Source organism: Delphinus delphis, chromosome 2 (assembly GCF_949987515.2).
Source record: "Delphinus delphis chromosome 2, mDelDel1.2, whole genome shotgun sequence".
In the NCBI taxonomy this organism is placed as follows: Eukaryota; Metazoa; Chordata; class Mammalia; order Artiodactyla; family Delphinidae; genus Delphinus; species Delphinus delphis.
In genome coordinates, this window is record NC_082684.1 from 139,069,935 (window position 1) to 139,086,986 (window position 17,052).

General features: G+C 37.4%; 1 protein-coding gene across 12 annotated transcripts in view; it reads left to right on the plus strand.

Annotated features, from left to right (window-relative positions):
- Positions 1-17,052, plus strand: part of HERC1 (HECT and RLD domain containing E3 ubiquitin protein ligase family member 1) — a 213,269-nt gene that overhangs the window by 72,361 nt on the left and 123,856 nt on the right. For all 12 annotated transcript variants that reach the window (XM_060005804.1, XM_060005802.1, XM_060005812.1 and 9 more), the window contains 7 exons: positions 3,763-3,888; positions 4,875-5,096; positions 8,257-8,409; positions 8,535-8,667; positions 10,021-10,212; positions 12,622-12,843; positions 15,332-15,505. In XM_060005804.1, the coding sequence (XP_059861787.1) occupies positions 3,763-3,888; positions 4,875-5,096; positions 8,257-8,409; positions 8,535-8,667; positions 10,021-10,212; positions 12,622-12,843; positions 15,332-15,505 (1,222 nt within the window). The remainder of the gene's footprint in view (positions 1-3,762; positions 3,889-4,874; positions 5,097-8,256; positions 8,410-8,534; positions 8,668-10,020; positions 10,213-12,621; positions 12,844-15,331; positions 15,506-17,052) is intronic.

The following is a 17,052-nucleotide window of genomic DNA, read 5'->3' on the forward strand; positions in this document are numbered from 1 at the left end:
AGTATTATTCATTGTAGCCAAAAAGTGGAAACAAACAAATGTCTGTCAACTGGTGAAGGGATGAACAAAATGTGGTATGTCCATACAATGTAATATTATTCAGCCATAAGAGGGAATGAAGTACTGCTGTACAAGCTACAACATGAGTGAACCTTGTAAACATTATGCTAAGTGAAAGAAGCCAGACACAAAAGGTCACATACTGTATGATTCCATATATATGAAATGTGCAGAGTTGATAAATCCATAGAGACACAAAGTAGATTAATTGGCTGTCAGGGGTTTTGGGGGAGGGAGAGTTGGGAAATGACTGCTAATGGGCACAGGTTTCTTTTTGGGGTGATGAAAATGTCCTAAAATTAGTGGTGATGGTTGCACAACTCTGTGAATATACTAAAACCCACTGAATTTTCTGCTTTCAAAAGGTAAATTTTATGATGTGTCAATTAAAAAAAAAAAAGCAAAAAAGATACAGTGATTTTCCAACTAGAGGGACATATCCCTGGGATGTAGGTAGAAGGAATATTAACCTGGTGGTGAATGGGAACTTTGAGGATTACATTTTACCAGGAACAAGGTAGTACAATATTTTTTTTTTTTTTTTTTTGTGGTACGCGGGCCTCTCACTGTTGTGGCCTCTCCCGTTGCGGAGCACAGGCTCCGGACACGCAGGCTCAGCGGCCACGGCTCACGGGCCCAGCCGCTCCACGGCATGTGAGATCCTCCCAGATCCCCTGCATTGGCAGGCAGACTCTCAACCACTGCGCCACAAGGGAAGCCCCGGTAGTATAATATTTTTGAAAGGTTGAAAAGTATTGGACTAAAATAACGGAAGTAAACTTTAAAAAAAACTATTTTTATAATTGTTTATTCATTCCTTGAGTGTTCTTTGTAGCCACTCCTTAGGAGAATCCTTTGGAGGTGGATTCTCCCAGGATGTGTACAGGGCTCTTTCTGTTCCTCTTTCTTTATCCCTGAAACTTCCGGTAATTCATCTGTTTGCAGCAATCAGTGCTGCTGCTGTTTTTTTGTGTGTTTCTTCCTTTTTTGACACTTTATTTTGAAGCAGTTGTAGACTTAAGGAAAAGTTGCATAAGTAATAGAGTTTTCACATATGTCTCAACCAGCTTCCCCTAATGCTGATGTCTTGTATAATTACAGTACAATTATCAAAACCAAGAAATCAACATTGGTTTAATACTATTAATTAAACTAAACACCTTATTAGAAATTTTATCAGTTTTTTGCTTATGTCCTTGTTCTTTTGCAGGATCCTATTCAGGATCCCATATTACATTTAATTGGACACTTTATGGATACTGGTCAGTTATTTTATTGAATATCTCTGTTATTTTTCATGATTGCTTTTGGCAAGAATACCACAGAAATGATGTACCCTCAGTACATCATACCATGTGGTTCATGATACTGATGTGTCTTATTACTGGAGATTTTGACCTTGATCACTTGGTTAAGGTGGTGTCTGCTGGATTTCTGCATACATCAGTAACTTCTGAGAGAGGGTAGGTAGAAAATAATACTCTTTGAGAATATACTTACACTTAAATAGTTTGAGAATTGAATATCTTCATGAATAGTTGAGGCATAGTATTCTAAATTGTAAATATTTTCTCATAAGAATTGTGAAGTCATCTTCTAGCTTTCAGGTTGTTACTCAGAAAATCAACACTATTCAAATTTTTGATCCTTTTATGGAAATCTTTTTCTCTCTGGATTCTGTAGCAAGTTCTACTTGTCCTCTCTGTTTTCATATTTTAAAACGATATGAACTGATGTGGGTCTGATTTTATCCATTTTCGTGTATATTGGGGTAGACTCTTAATTTGGAAACTCATAGCCTTCAGTGTTAAGAAATTAGCTTGAAGTGTATTGTTATTTTCTCCTTATTTTCTGTGTTTTCTCTCTGTCTCTGGAACTCATTATCGGGATAATAGATCTCCTGGACCAGTCCTCTGTGTCTGATTTTTTTTAATGTCTAATTTTTTAAAAATTAATTTATTTATTTTTGGCTGCGTTGGGTCTTCGTTGCTGCGTGTGGGCTTTCTCTAGTTGCGGTGAGCGGGGGCTGCTCTTCGTTGCGGTGCGTGGGCTTCACATTACGGTGGGTTCTCTTGTTGCGAAGCACTGGGCTCTAGGCACGCAGGCTTCAGTAGCTGTGGCTCTCAGGCTCTAGAGTGTGGGCTTCAGTAGTTGTGGCGCATGGGCTTAGTTGCTCCGCGGCATGTGGGATCTTCCCGGACCAGGGCTTGAACCCATGTCGCCTGCATTGGCAGGCGGATTCTTAAGCACTGCGCCATCACGAAAGTCCCCAGTCCTCTTAATTTTCTTATGTTTTCTTTCCTGTTTTCCATCTTTTCTCCCCTCTACCTTATGAGAAATTTAATTTTTATATTCTTACCCCCCTGTTGAGGTTTTTATGTCATATTTTAACTTATAAGAGCTCTTTTCTTAATCATTGAGTGTTTCTTTTTTTCTAATTCAGCATCCTTATTTTAGTGATAAGGAAGCTATGACCCAGAGAAGTTACGGGGCCTAAGATAATACAGCTATTTTTTACGCTGTTTCTGATACCTGGACCTTTGTTTGGCCAAGGCCTGCTCATTTTTCAATTTTTAACCTAAAGGCCCAATCCTCAGGGAGACCTCCATGATGAACCCATAGACCATGTTAATTGCCTTTATGTATGGCTGCTCACTCAAGTTTGCATTTCTTTTTACTTTGTCCATGTGACTCCTTTCACACGTAGAATTACTTACTCAGAATCTCTTTTTCCTACTAGACTGTATGCTTATGAAAGCAGGGCTTTTATCTGTCTTGTTCATTTCTACATCCCCAGCACTTTGTAAACAGCTTTACCAGGCTCAGCACTATAGACTCAACACTAAATATTTATTGCATAATGACTAGTTACTTAGTGGCAAATCCAAAATATGTATTCTTCTTTTTTTTTAAGTCTTTATTGAATTTGTTACAGTATTGCTTCTGTTTTATGTTTTGGTTTTTTGGCCGTGAGGCATGTGGGATCTTAGCTCCCCGACCAGGGATCAAACCCGCACCCCCTGCATTGGAAGGCAAAGTCTTAACCACTGGACTGCCAGGGAAATCCCCAAGATATATATTCTAAGTCTTCTTTTTTTAAAAAAAATTTTATGCATGAATTTTTTAAAAGGATTTATTATTTATTTATTTTATTTTTGTCTGTCTCGGGTCTTAGTTGCAGCACACAGAATCTTCGTTGAGGTATGCGGGATCTTTCATTGCGGCACATGGGCTCCTCGTTGCAGCACACAGGCTACTCTCTAGTTGTGGTGTGCAGGCTTCAGGGCACATGGGCTCTGTAGTTGTGGCGTGCAGGTTCCAGAACATGTAGGCTCTGTAGTTTGCAGCACACAGGCTCTCTAGTTGAGGCACATGAGCTCAGTAGTTGTGGCACGTGGGCTTAGTTGCCCTGCAGCATGGCGGATCTTAGTTCCCTGACCAGGGATCGAACCACGTCCCCTGCATTGTAAGGCAGATTCTTTACAACCGGATCACCAGGGAAGTCCTTCTAAGTCTTCTTAAAGATATCTAAAGAAGGACTTGGCATGCTTTCTTTTATTCATATACCTCCTTCTTTAGACTTCCATGATCCACCTTCTTTAGACTTCTTTGCTCTTAATAGTCAGTGGATTTATTTTTATGTTTTTCTATTAAAAAGATAAGAACCAGGCCAAATAAATCTGCTTTTCTTTTTTATATTAGGTGGTAATTGAAACTCTGTCAGTGGGAGCAACCATGCTGTTACCTCCATTACGAGAACGTATGGAATTACTTCATTCTCTTTTACCCCAAGGACCTGATAGATGGGAAAGCTTGTCTAAAGGACAGGTGAGCCTTTGCATGGTATCTAAGTAAACCAGTACTATATTACAAAAAAAAAAAAAAAAAAAAAGATAGACTGAGAGGGAAATAAAGCTAATCGATTGCCATGTGTTCAGGGAATAATACTTCACTTGATGAGTCTGGTAAATCCTAGTATTTAATGTTTTTTGCTGGAAGAGTTCCCAGATTTTTAATGAAAGTGAAGCAAGTGATAACTCATTAAATGATTTGGGGCTAATTATTAAAATTATGTCTAATTTTTCCAGTGTTGCTCACACTGTCAAACCAGAGATCTTTTAGTGTATTTGTAGTATTCTGAGTTGAAATCAAGGGCATGTGCTGCTGTTGGTTCCATGCCCAGAACTTTGAAATAGCTTACATAAAAAGTAAAAGATGACTGTTGTGAAAAAGTACTTGATGATATGAGTATGCTTCTTCTTTCCATTTTTATTATCTTATGTACATTAAAATAAGTACATTTTGTTCAACCAAGTAGAACAATCAAGTGTCGAGTTATAGATTTGAGGGAAAAATCTGGCAGTATAATAGCCACAGATGCTTTCCAATGAGTATTTGGTATTAGTTTAGATTTCAAGTGATTTATTTTAAACATTAGAATAAATAGTTTCATGGGTAATTCTGTAGAAGACTGTGTAGTGTAATTTATCTGTTGACATTGCCTACTCCTCTTACTTATAGTGCTAAAATCATTATGTAGAGTGTGCCATTTTAGCTTAAGAGTTTCAGGTAGTAAAGGATGTAATAAAACACTATAAGTTGCAATTTCTCAAAAGGTATTAGTGGGATAGCTTTTTAAAAAATTATAGACTTCCTAAAAGATTATTGTTCATTAGGATATTAAGTGAATTAGTTAGCATCATTAGTATATATTCCCCCCCCCGCCACCGCGGGATCCTTTTTTTACTTTTCTAGTGCATTTTAAGCTAATTATTATTTGTTCCTATTTCATCGATGGAAATATTTTTCTTTAGAGAATGCAACTGGATATTATTCTAACAAGTTTGCAAGATCATACCCATGTAGCCTCCTTACTTGGCTATAGCTCACCCTCCGATGCTGCTGACCTCTCTTCTGTATGTACTGGCTATGGAAACCTGTCGGATCAACCTTATGGCACTCAGAGCTGCCATCCAGACACCCATCTGGCTGAAATTTTGATGAAGACTCTCTTAAGAAATTTAGGATTTTATACGGTAAGTTGCTCTTTTTTTGTCGTTAAAAAGAATAAATAAATAAAACTTGGGTTGGTTTTGTTTTGTTTTGTTTTTGGAGGGGGTAGGGATCACTTTAGGTCAAGGTATTTTGACATTTAAACGCTTATGAAATAAGTAAAACTAAACTCCACTCTCTGAAAGGGGAGAGATATGTCAGATCTTCTGAAATATTGTGGGTGCCAAATGACTTGTAGTTGAGAGTTCCAAAGAGATTTGTTTTGGAATTTTACCAATTTTTTTCTGATATTAATGTACAAGAATAAACAGGTAAAAATATTCAACAACATTTTGCAAGAGAAGAAGAATGAGGAAAGGATTAACCTTACCAGATGTAATCTTATAATTAAACAATGTGGTTTAAATTGTTTAAAAATAGGCTGGTCAATTAATTAAAATTATTATTTTATTAAATTATTAAAAATAGCTGGTCAATAGGAGAGAAGACAATGGACAGTATAGCCTTCTCTGTATTAGGATGCCCTTAGTTCTTCCTCCCTGGTGTTTCTTAGATCCGTCACTTTTTTTCTTTCCATTTTTATGGGTTCTAATCCATGCCATCACGACCTAATGGTAATAGCAGTGTTATAGCTGTTGCCACTGTTGCTGGTCTCCTCTCAGCATCCTACTGCTAGAATAACCTTGTTGTATTAAATAACCTCATTTTATTAAATCAGAACTTTTTCAGACCCTTCATCATTTGGCTTACACACCACACTCATCTGAACTCATGCGTGGCACACCTATTTCCTCCTCTCTCTTCTTGTCTACCAATCTATCACTTGTTTAACACTTGACTGTTCTTGGAAGCCTTGCTCAAATAACCTTTTCTAACCATGTAATTATAACTGCATACCTCTCATCAGTTTTTAGAGTCAAAGTGTACTATGTGACTTAACTTTGAATAGTTTGTGTATCATTTCATATTGTCTCCTGCTCTTCAGGGTCAGGTCTGTATATTCTTTTTCTTCTGTACAAGTCTTAGTGTTCTGTTCTGCCCAACTTAAAAGGTTGTTGACTAAGTCAGTGACAGTTGTTCCTATAGAATTATTTTCTTTCAGATTTAAGGATGTAAATTTGAGCTGATGTTTGGCTGCAAATGGAATGGGAACAATGTTACAGTGTATCCATTTGGTATTAACTGAAATTTTTTCCCAAAGTTGTATTAAAGTAGTGCCTTTTTTATGCCAGTAGGGCTGAGGTAGATGTGTATATTATATGGAAATGGAAATAAAATACTAACTGCTTTTAGGCTGAAAATCATAAATTTTTGTTTCTTTCTGATGTAATTTAACCAAATTTGTCATGTTCTAAGATTTTAAAATAATGGTGCTGGTCTTAGTCTGTTTGGGTTGCTGTAATAGAATACCACAGAGTGGGCCGGCTTATCTACAACACAGATTTATTTCTCACAGTTATGCAGACGGGAAGTCCAAGATCAAGGAGGCAGCAGATTTGGTGGTGCCTGCTTCTTGATTCATAGACAGCCGTCTTCTTGCTGTGTCCTCACACAAGGGAACTCTCTGTTGTCTCTTTTGTAAGGTCACTAATCCCATTCACGAGAGTTCTGCCCTCATGACTTAATCACCTCCCAGAGGCCCCACCTTCAAATACCACCACGTTGGGTTCAACATAAGAATTTTGAAGGGACACAAACATTCATTCAGTCTCTAGCAGTGCTAATTTGGCTGCTTATAAAGGTGCTTATATAGGAAGGGCCTTAAAATGTTCTGTGACTCTGTCTTGCATATTTATAAACAAAGACCATATTTTATGCATAAAGATGTTCATCACATCATTATTATAAGAAAGAAAAGTTGGAAACAACTGAAATATCTAAAAGTTGGGGAATGGTTTAAGTACATTATGATATATATACTCAGTGGAATATTATGTCTCAAATTTTATGTACACATGGCTTATGAAAACATGTAAAATATCTGTGGATCTGTTAGAAAAGAGAAGACTAGAAATAGAATATGCAGTATTATGAAAAAAAGGAAAAGTCACAAAAAAAAATCAGGAAAGAAATACACAAAAAATATTAGATACGGTGGTTGACTAAATGGTGATTTAAAGTTTGTTTGTTTGTTTTTTTTTAACGGTACCCGGGCCTCTCACTGTTGTGGCCTCTCCTGCCGCGGAGCACAGGCTTTGGACGCGCAGGCCCAGCGGCCATGGCCCACGGGCTCAGCCGCTCTGTGGCATGTGGGATCCTCCCGGACCGGGGCACGAACCCGTGTCCCCTGCACTGGCAGGTGGTCTCTCAACCACTGCGCCACCAGGGAAGCCCTAAAGTTTTTTAAAATACAGTTTTGGTATTTTCTAAATTTGTTACACTATTTCTGTTTTAAAAAAATATTTTTAACTTGAAATAACTTAAAACTCCCACAAGAATTACAGGAAACTTTCAAAGAACTCTCCTGTACGCTTCAGCCAAATTTGCCTTTCCTTGTTTCCTTTCTTCCATCCATCATTTGAGAGTAAACTGCAGATGTCATACTGGCTATTCCTAAGCACTTATATTCTTAAGAATTAGGACATTCTCTTACATAACAACAGAACAATTATTGAATTCAGGAAATTTAACGTTGACACAGAACCATTGTATAATATAGAGTCCATACTCAAATTTCTACAGTTATCCCAGTAATGTCCTTTATGGCACCCTCCCCCTGCCCCCCAAATCCAGGATCATACATTGTATTTAGTTGTCATGTTTCTTTAGGCCACTTACTTCTTTTATAATCAGAAATAAATTTAATTTCTAAGAATTGTGTTCTTAGAAATTCAAATATGTGAAAACAAAACCTTTACATAGGAGGTCAGGAAAGCAATAGTATTAAAATGTTGAAATGTGTTGTCTTTGGGTATTGTTTTCCTTTTTCTTGTTTTCCGCATTTTCAAAGTTTTTGTGGTGAAACCACAAAAGTTTTTGTGGTGAAACTTTTTAATGGAAAAACAAATTGAGATGGCTTGATAAGTCTTACCACCTTATAGCTAATGACAGCATAGCAAAGATTTAAAGATTAATAATGGGAGAAAGGAGACAGTGCCTTCTTAAATCAGAATCATTTATGGTAGGACATTAATTTCACTTTCAAACACTTCAAATATAATCTTAATTTATGTATCATTTTAGGATCAAGCATTTGGGGAGCTAGAAAAGAATAGTGATAAATTTCTACTTGGAACATCGTCTTCAGAGAACAGTCAGCCTGCTCATCTTCATGAACTACTATGTTCACTGCAGAAACAGCTGCTGGCATTTTGCCATATCAATAACATTAGTGAGGTATGTGATTCTTTGCCTTTTATGGTCTTTTCTCAGGGACCTTGAAACTCAGATATTTGGGTAAGCCATGATATTTTTCTACCTTGAATCTTCCAAAGTAGTAATTTAGGAACTTTTTTCCTCAGAACTCAAGCAGTGTGGCATTGCTTCATAAACATCTTCAGCTCTTGTTGCCTCATGCCACAGATATTTATTCACGTTCTGCAAATTTGCTCAAAGAAAGTCCTTGGAATGGCAGCGTTGGAGAAAAATTAAGAGGTGTGTTTGGTACTGGGTTTCATATTTAATCAGTGGTTGTAAAGCAAGAGTTCTTGGCCTTTCCAAAGCTTTAAGAGGGCCGGAAACCTCTGAGTGGAATAGGAATGACGTTGAATCTCCTTTGTTATCGAAGATCCCTTTGATCTTGGTTTTGGGGTGATGGCAACAGTGATTGATCTAATTAATCTTAAAAGACGCTAATTGGTGTGACAGAGGTCTAATTTAAAGGAATTAGATGATATATACTCAAAAAGATTAATATTAAATGGCATAAAGTGAGATTTTCATCTATTTCTTTACTTTTCTTTAGCATTTACCATCTCTGTCTTGAAATGCTTTCTTTTCTCTGGTCTTCTGTGTAGCCACAATCCTGTATTTACACATCTCTCTTTGCCCACTCTTTTTCAGTCTGTTCCTGTAAGCTCCTCTTTTTGGGGCATGCCCTTTAATGTTTAGGATCTTCTGAATTTTGCCCTCAACCCTCTTTTCTCTGAGAATGATCTTATCTGGTCCTGTTGTCTTTAACCGCCATGTGTATGTTGACTGCCATATATGCATCTAGCTGAGAACTCCTTTTTTACACAAGAGCTTTTCTCTAGTTACCTACTAGGTGCCTTTTCTTGATTATTCCAAAGACAGGTAAAATTTGGTAAGTCTGTCCAAAAGCAACTTATTTTTGAAGTTTCCTCACTGAACAAAGAAATAAATAAACTGAGAAACTAAAACCATTGCTTACTAGACAGTTGCATTTTGTTGTTCCACAGGCGTTTAAAATTTAATTTGTTCAAATTGAGCTCATCTCTGAATAGTCTTCTTGCCCCCAAATACAATAAAATATTGACACAGAATTGATTAAAAACCAATACAGATAATTAAAAAAACCAGATGTTTTGAGGTGATTTTAATTTAAAAAAAGTAAATTTGGTTTAAAAAACATAAAAGACTTCCTACAGTAGAATGTAAGCACCATGAGGGCAGGAATTTTTAGTTCTTTGTTCACAGCTGTACACCTTTCACCTATAATAGTGCCTGATATGTTGTATGTGTTCAATAAATATTTCTTGAGTAAATCTGAAAGTGAGAATAAATTTGTGAATGAGAAATTCGTAATGCATTTTAAGGGAAGCAGCTATAATCCTTTGAATTTGTTGGCACAAGGATATTTGTGCTTTCCCATAAAGTGTCTGTTGGTGACACTTTCTGAAAGTGAGTAAATACTAACCCAACCCTAGCTACCAGAGAGTTATATAATAATTCAACAAAGAGTTCTAGGCAAAAATAGTATTTATTAGGTTTTTTTTTTTAAGTTTGTTTGAAACAATTGATGCCTGTTAAATTTCTTACCCTTCATAGATGTGATATACGTCTCAGCTGCAGGCAGTATGCTCTGCCAGATTGTTAACTCCCTACTGTTACTCCCAGTGTCGGTGGCTCGGCCTTTATTGAGTTACCTCCTCGACTTGTTGCCACCTCTTGATTGCCTTAATAGACTCCTGCCAGCGGCCACTCTTTTAGAAGACCAAGAGTTACAGTGGCCTCTTCATGGTAAGTAAAGATAATAAAGGAGCAAATAATGCTCTTGAGAAAAGTTGTTTCTCTTGCTTGCATCAGGTAAATCGTATCTGACACTTGGTTGTTTAATGTACTCAGAAGATAAAGTTGTTACTGTCTAAGAGCTTATAGTGTGAAGTGGGCAACTGAGATGGGAAAATTTAAGAAAGTTCCTTATATATAAGTGTCACGAATAAAGTCTTTATCCGATCATCAGGCTTGAAATATATTTCATTGATTCCAAGACATGCTTTTCTTCAAATTTTGACATGGCTTAATTTGGATACATCTTACAGTGGGTGATAGGAGGCATTGTTTCATAAATCAGTCAACAGCATAATGACACGTTTTACAATCAATGAACTGATTTGTTTTATTTCTTAAATGCAAACGTTTTTAGTTTTAAATCTCTATTCGACAGTAAAATATTTTGTATTTTGGTTGGATATGTAGATAACTGAATGTAAAAGATGGAAATTGGAAACCTCTCTTTCTGTGTTTTTCTTTTTAGGTACTTTATAGGAAATAGCATTTTGATTTTAGACGTAATATGTGAATTCACTCTTAATTTATAAAATGTTGATGATTTTGTTCCATTGAATATATCTTAAAATATCATGTCTAGAAAGCATCAATGTATTTTTCCATTGAAGTCTGTCTATCCTAAGGCTATCAAAGGAGTTTCATTACTGAAATCTTAAAAACCTTTCAAGTTTAAATGAGGTCACATGTTTTATGGAAAGAATCCTGGTCTAAGGCATAAAAAGATTTAGATTTTAGTATTGGCTCTATTGGCTGTATGATCTTGGGCAAGTCACTTATTTGAAGGCTTGGTTCCTTCTCCTGGAGAGATTGGGATTGGACAGAATACTTTGAGGGCCCGTCTTATATCCCATTGTTCTGTGACAGCTGGATTTAGATGAAGTCAAGTGTTAAGGTTACAGCTGTATCAGGATATTGATTAGGCTTTATATGGAGCCATTCCAGGTTTACTCTTGTTTTTCTAAAGCATCTCAGAATTTGCTAAGACTTACTCTATTTGTATTAGGCGAGGAAGGTGTCATTTTATTTTGGATTTTTGCATCTGTGTTCATAACTGATTTTTTCCCATGATTTTCCTTTATCATGCTATTCTTGTGTCATTTTTACGACCACAATTATACTAACCTCATAACATCAGTTTGGAATCTTCCTTTTTTTCCCTTTTCTCTGAAATAATGTGTGTAATTTAGGAGTTATCTCTTCTTGAAGGTTTATAAGAGTTTATAAAAACTATCTGGCCTGGGCTTCCCTGGTGGCGCAGTGGTTGAGAGTCCGCCTGCCGATGCAGGGGACACGGGTTCATGCCTCGGTCCGGGAAGATCCCACATGCCGTGGAGTGGCTGGGCCCATGAGCCATGGCCGCTGAGCCTGCGCGTCCGGAGCCTGTGCTCCGCAATGGGAAAGGCCACAACAGTGAGAGGCCTGCGTACCGCAAAAAAAACACAAAAACAAACAAAAAAAAACTATCTGGCCCTAGTGTTTTTTTTATAGATAGGTTTTTGGCTATTAATTTTCTTTTTTTAGTGGTTATTGTTCTCTTACAGCTTTTTGTTTCTTCTCAAATCCATTTCAGAAATTGATATTTTTTCAGAAAATGTCATTTTGTTGGTTTTCAAATTTATTGACACAAAGATCATAATATTCACACATAGTTTTTAAAAATCTCTAGTGTATCTGTGGTTATATCCTCTTTTTGTATTTTTAATTTTAAAATTTATGCCATCTTTATTTTCTGGATTAATTTTATTACAGGTTTGTCTATTTTATTAGTGTTTTCAAATACCCAGTTTTTGAATTGGATGATTTCTTGTGTTTTTCTTTTATGATTTCATTGATATCTCTTCTTATCTTTATGGCTAGCTGTAGTTTTTTTTTTTTTTTTTTAAGTGAAGAACTTTTAAAAACAAATGTACAATAAGAAAGCATGGATCTGGATCTTAGTATAGGACAGATCTGAATTCAGGCCTTAAAAGCATTGAACAATACTAAGTGTCATTTTACTAGATCAACTCTTGTTTTGATTTTGGAGGGATGAGCTACCTCAGTTACTCACTCTTAAGGTTGAAATTTGATCTGGATAGTGAAAAGTAGGAATAGAATCAATGGGAGATAATTCTGCCATGTACTGTTTCACTGTTTATCTCAAAATCAGTAACTTTACAAAGCAGATTTTTATTTGATGGCAAACTTATCTGAATGTATTTTAGATTAGCCTACTAAAGAGAATATATACATAAAGTGCTATAATCTATGTTTTCATTATAAAATTATTTTGCTTCAGTGTCTTGTTGCAGTGCAATATAAATGAAAAAGCTTGAGAATCTTCAACACCAGATAAATTACTAATGATTTTGTTTTCAGGAGGGCCAGAACTGATTGATCCTGCTGGTGTGCCATTACCTCAGCCAGCCCAGTCCTGGGTGTGGCTTGTTGATCTGGAAAGAACAATTGCTCTTCTTATTGGGCAGTGTCTTGGTGGCATGCTTCAGGGTTCGCCTGTGTCTCCAGAGGAACAGGACACTGCATATTGGATGAAAACACCACTTTTTAGTGATGGTGTAGAAATGGATACCCCTCAGTTAGGTAATGTGCTTCTCTGCAGCATTTAGAATACGTGCTTCTGTTTGTACCTCCTTTGGAGATTTCTCTTATTCTGGGTTTGCTGAATAGAGAACTGATAGAAAACAAATGCAACATTTGCAGGGTAGGGGATCCAAGACTGTAACTTGGAGCCCTCAGAAAAACAGTTAAGTCCTGCAGCATCGTATAGTGAAAAGAGCCCCTGAACTAGGGAAGTGTAGGCCTGGTTCTACTCTGTTTTTATTTATCACTCATTTTGAGCAAGTCATCTAACTCATAAAAATGGGAAAATGCTTAATTACTTGTGTTCTGGGGCTTGGAGGTTATGAAACTGCTTCATAGAAGGTTACTGACCATGACTTATGAGGGCTCAGGTCATAAACACCTCTCAGTTGTGAGGGCCAATCCCTTCTCCTCCCAGCCTGTCCTCCTTTCAAGCTGATGTTACCTTGTGTGATTCCTTATTTTTTTCCTCCCCATTTATGGTACCTTTGGGGTTTCCTTTCCTGCCTCATCTTCCATTTGTCTACTTTGATGGTAGGCTCGCTCTCAGACTGTCTGAACATGAGGATTTCTCCAGTTCCTGAATAGATGATGTAGTTGTTTTATCTAGGATTGGTCCTTTAATCTCTCTGAACCTCTAATTTCAATCCTTAAAATAATGAGTTAGATTAGATAGCCCATATGGTCTTATTAGATTTTATTTATTTATTTTTAAGAAATATTTATTTATTTTGGCTGTGCCAGGTCTTAGTTGCAGCACATGGGATCTTCGTTGTAGCATGCGGACTTCTTAGTTGCGGCATGTGGGATCTAGTTCCCTGACCAGGGATCAAACCTGGGCCCCTGGCATTGGGAGCTCAGAGTCTTACCCACTGGACCACCAGGGAAGTCCCTAGATTTTAAATTTATTATTTCTCTGATAAGAGAAAGAGACTCAGAGAGTGTCCAAGAAGCAAAATCTAAGAGAAATCTCGATCTAAGAGAATCTCCAGAGGAGAAACAAAAGTAGAAACCATGACAAAAATCATGGAGATTTCTGCTTTGGGGTTGGAGGGTTGGAGGGTGGGAGTGAGAGATGTTGAAGATTTTCTTCCTTTTCCAAATAGGAGTGTATATTCATTGTTTCATTTATGAACCAGAAAGTGATTCCGGCCATGGCTGATGAGTGCTAGACTGGTACTTAGGAATGTTTGTATCAAAAAAAATAAAATCATGTTTTTCTTCAAGGGGTATTTAACATCATAAAGGTAGTTCCAGTGCTATCAGTGTTTAGCTCTGTGATAGTCCCAAATGTCCTCCTGAGGAGAAAAGTATCTTTATCTCTACCTTCCTCATATTTCTGTTATGTGTACTTTACTCAACTGGCCTTTGGTATGAATATAATCAATTTCAGTTTTAATGTTAGTTTTCACTTTTTAAATTATAAAATTATGAAACTATTAAAATGTTACATTTTATGTTTAAATACTTGCATATATTGGACTTCCCACAGTGGTTAAGAATATGCCTGCCAATGCAGGGGACACGGGTTTGAGCCCTGGTCCAGGAAGATCCCACATGCCACGGAGCAACTAAGCCCGTGTGCTACAACTACTGAGCCTGTGTTCTAGAGCCCATGAGCCACAACTACTGAGCCTGCACGCTACAACTCCTGAAGCCCACGCACCTAGAGCCCATGCTCTGCAACAAGGCACCACAACGAGAAGCCGGTGCACCGCAACAAAGAGTAGCCCCCGCTCACCGCAACTAGAGAAAGCCCGTGTGCAGCAATGAAGACCCAACACAGCCAAAAATAAATGATAATAATAAAAAACAAAGATAAGCAGTAGCTTCTAAAAAAAATACTTGCATATATTAGGAAGAGGCTCTTGTCTGTAAAATTGTAAATAAATGATAATTTAGTTATATTGTGGGTTAAATTGACTTTCGGTATTAGCCCGGGAACCTGTCATTTAGAGAAGTGTTTTGTTTTTTAAATGGAAAATGAATTCTTAATGCCAAATGTCCCATTGGAAAGTTAGGAACCACCTGAACAAATGTAAATATCAGTTGAGAAATTGTTCAAGTGTCAATATCTTTGATCTCCCTTAAATCATACTGAAGTGATTATTTTCCCTTAAGTCTACAAAAAGAAAAGAAAAATCTTGGCTAGTCTCTTTCCCAGTGGTCCCATGCTTCTCAACAAGGATATCAATCCGTTTTGAGCAAGAAAGTTCTTTGTTACACAAGACTGTGCTGCACATGTAGGGCCCTGCCTACCAAAATGCCAGAACTCCTCCCTGGAATGTTACATTTAGTCACATAAAGAAAGGGGTGATACTATGCCCAATTGAGAAGCATTAAAGGACTTTACCTTTGTAGCATCTACTTAAAATGGTTTGAAATGTATCATTTCATATGCATTAAGTAAATATGGTAAGCTTTTATTTGTAGCACCAAAATTTACAAAGCTTGAAATCAATAACTTGTGTAATTTTTTTTTTTTTAGATAAATGTATGAGTTGCCTATTAGAAGTAGCTCTTTCCGGAAATGAAGAACAGAAGCCTTTTGATTACAAATTGCGGCCTGAAATTGCTATCTACGTAGACTTGGCATTGGGTTGTTCAAAAGAGCCGGCTCGAAGCCTTTGGATCAGCATGCAGGATTATGCTATTAGTAAAGGTAAGATGAAGAGGATAAAGGGGCTAAATATGTAGATAGCTCATAATACCAACTAATATAAGTATAGTATAGTATATGTAAATAGAAAATCACAGGGATTACCCTATTACTTTTTTATAGAAAAAGGGATTTTACAATTAACATTTTTTTAGGGCTTCCCTGGTGGCGCAGTGGTTGGGAGTCCGCCTGCCGATGCAGGGGACACAGGTTCGTGCCCCGGTCCGGGAGGATCCCACATGCCGCGGAGCGGCTGGGCCCGTGAGCCATGGCCGCTGAGCCTGCGTGTCTGGAGCCTGTGCTCCGCAACGGGAGAGGCCACAGCAGTTAGAGGCCCGCGTACTGCGGGAAAAAAAAAAAAAAAAACCTCTAACAGTTTTAAAAAATAAATTTATTTGTTTTATTTATTTTTATTTTTGGCTGTGTTGTGTCTTTGCTGCTGAGTGCGGGCTTTCTCTAGTGCGGTGAGTGGGGGCCTCTCACCACGGTGGCTTCTCTTGTCACGGAGCGTGGGCTTCAGCAGTTGTGGCATGCTGGCTCAGTAGCTGTGGCGCACAGGCTCTAGAGCACAGCCTCAGCAGTGGTGTCACACGGGCCCAGTTGCTCCAGAGCATGTGGGATCTTCCCGGACCAGGGTTCGAACCCATGTCGCCTTCATTGTCAGGTGGATTCTCAACCACTGCACCACAAGGGAAGTCTCTACAATTAACATTTTAGAAACAATTTCTTATTCCTGCTAGTGGAACATTTTGAAGTGCTTGGTATGAAACCTCGTGTATTCTTTTATATACATATATCCCACTTGAAGAAAATCCACTGTGGGAAAATTGAGATTAGTGTGAAAAATAAATCCAGAGGCAGCATTTTACTGAAGGATTCCATGCAGCGTAAATGGATCTAGTATAAGAGTCGGTTTAATGAATCTCTTCCCTTTGTGAGCCCTGGTGAAGAACTGAAATATGTGTATGTGGAAGTCTGAGCTCTGGGCTTGGGTCATTTTCCTCCTGTATAAAACACTTGTCCATTTTAGAGTGCTAGTGAAGATACCAGTTTGAAATGAGGTATATTATTAAGTACAGCAGTAAAGTGCTATGCAAGTGTGTAGTGGTATTTCAGTTTCTAATATTACTTGATTAATAAAATTAATTTTATGTACAAGTTTTCAAAGGTTGTACCTGATTTCTTTTTAGCTCTCATCCACTTTTAACAATGACTTGGATTGTTCAGAATCACATACCCCTAGTTGTCTTTCTCCACATTGCTCTTTCTTTAGTCCCTGCTCCCCTGTGTCTTTGGATTTTCTTCCTTCTGCGATAAAAATGGTAAAAGTAAATACATTTTCACCTTTACTTCGTATAATAAAGATGAGATACATATCATTCAGATCTTTAAAACACCAGTGAGATGATACCTTTGAAAGTTTAATCTCATCCAATTTGTCATTCGTTTATTCATTCTATCGTGTTGACTTTCACCAGTGGCAGAAAAGTATGATAGTGGAGGAGAAAAAAAGCTTACTTTCTGAGTTGTATTTTCTGATATCCTCTTAT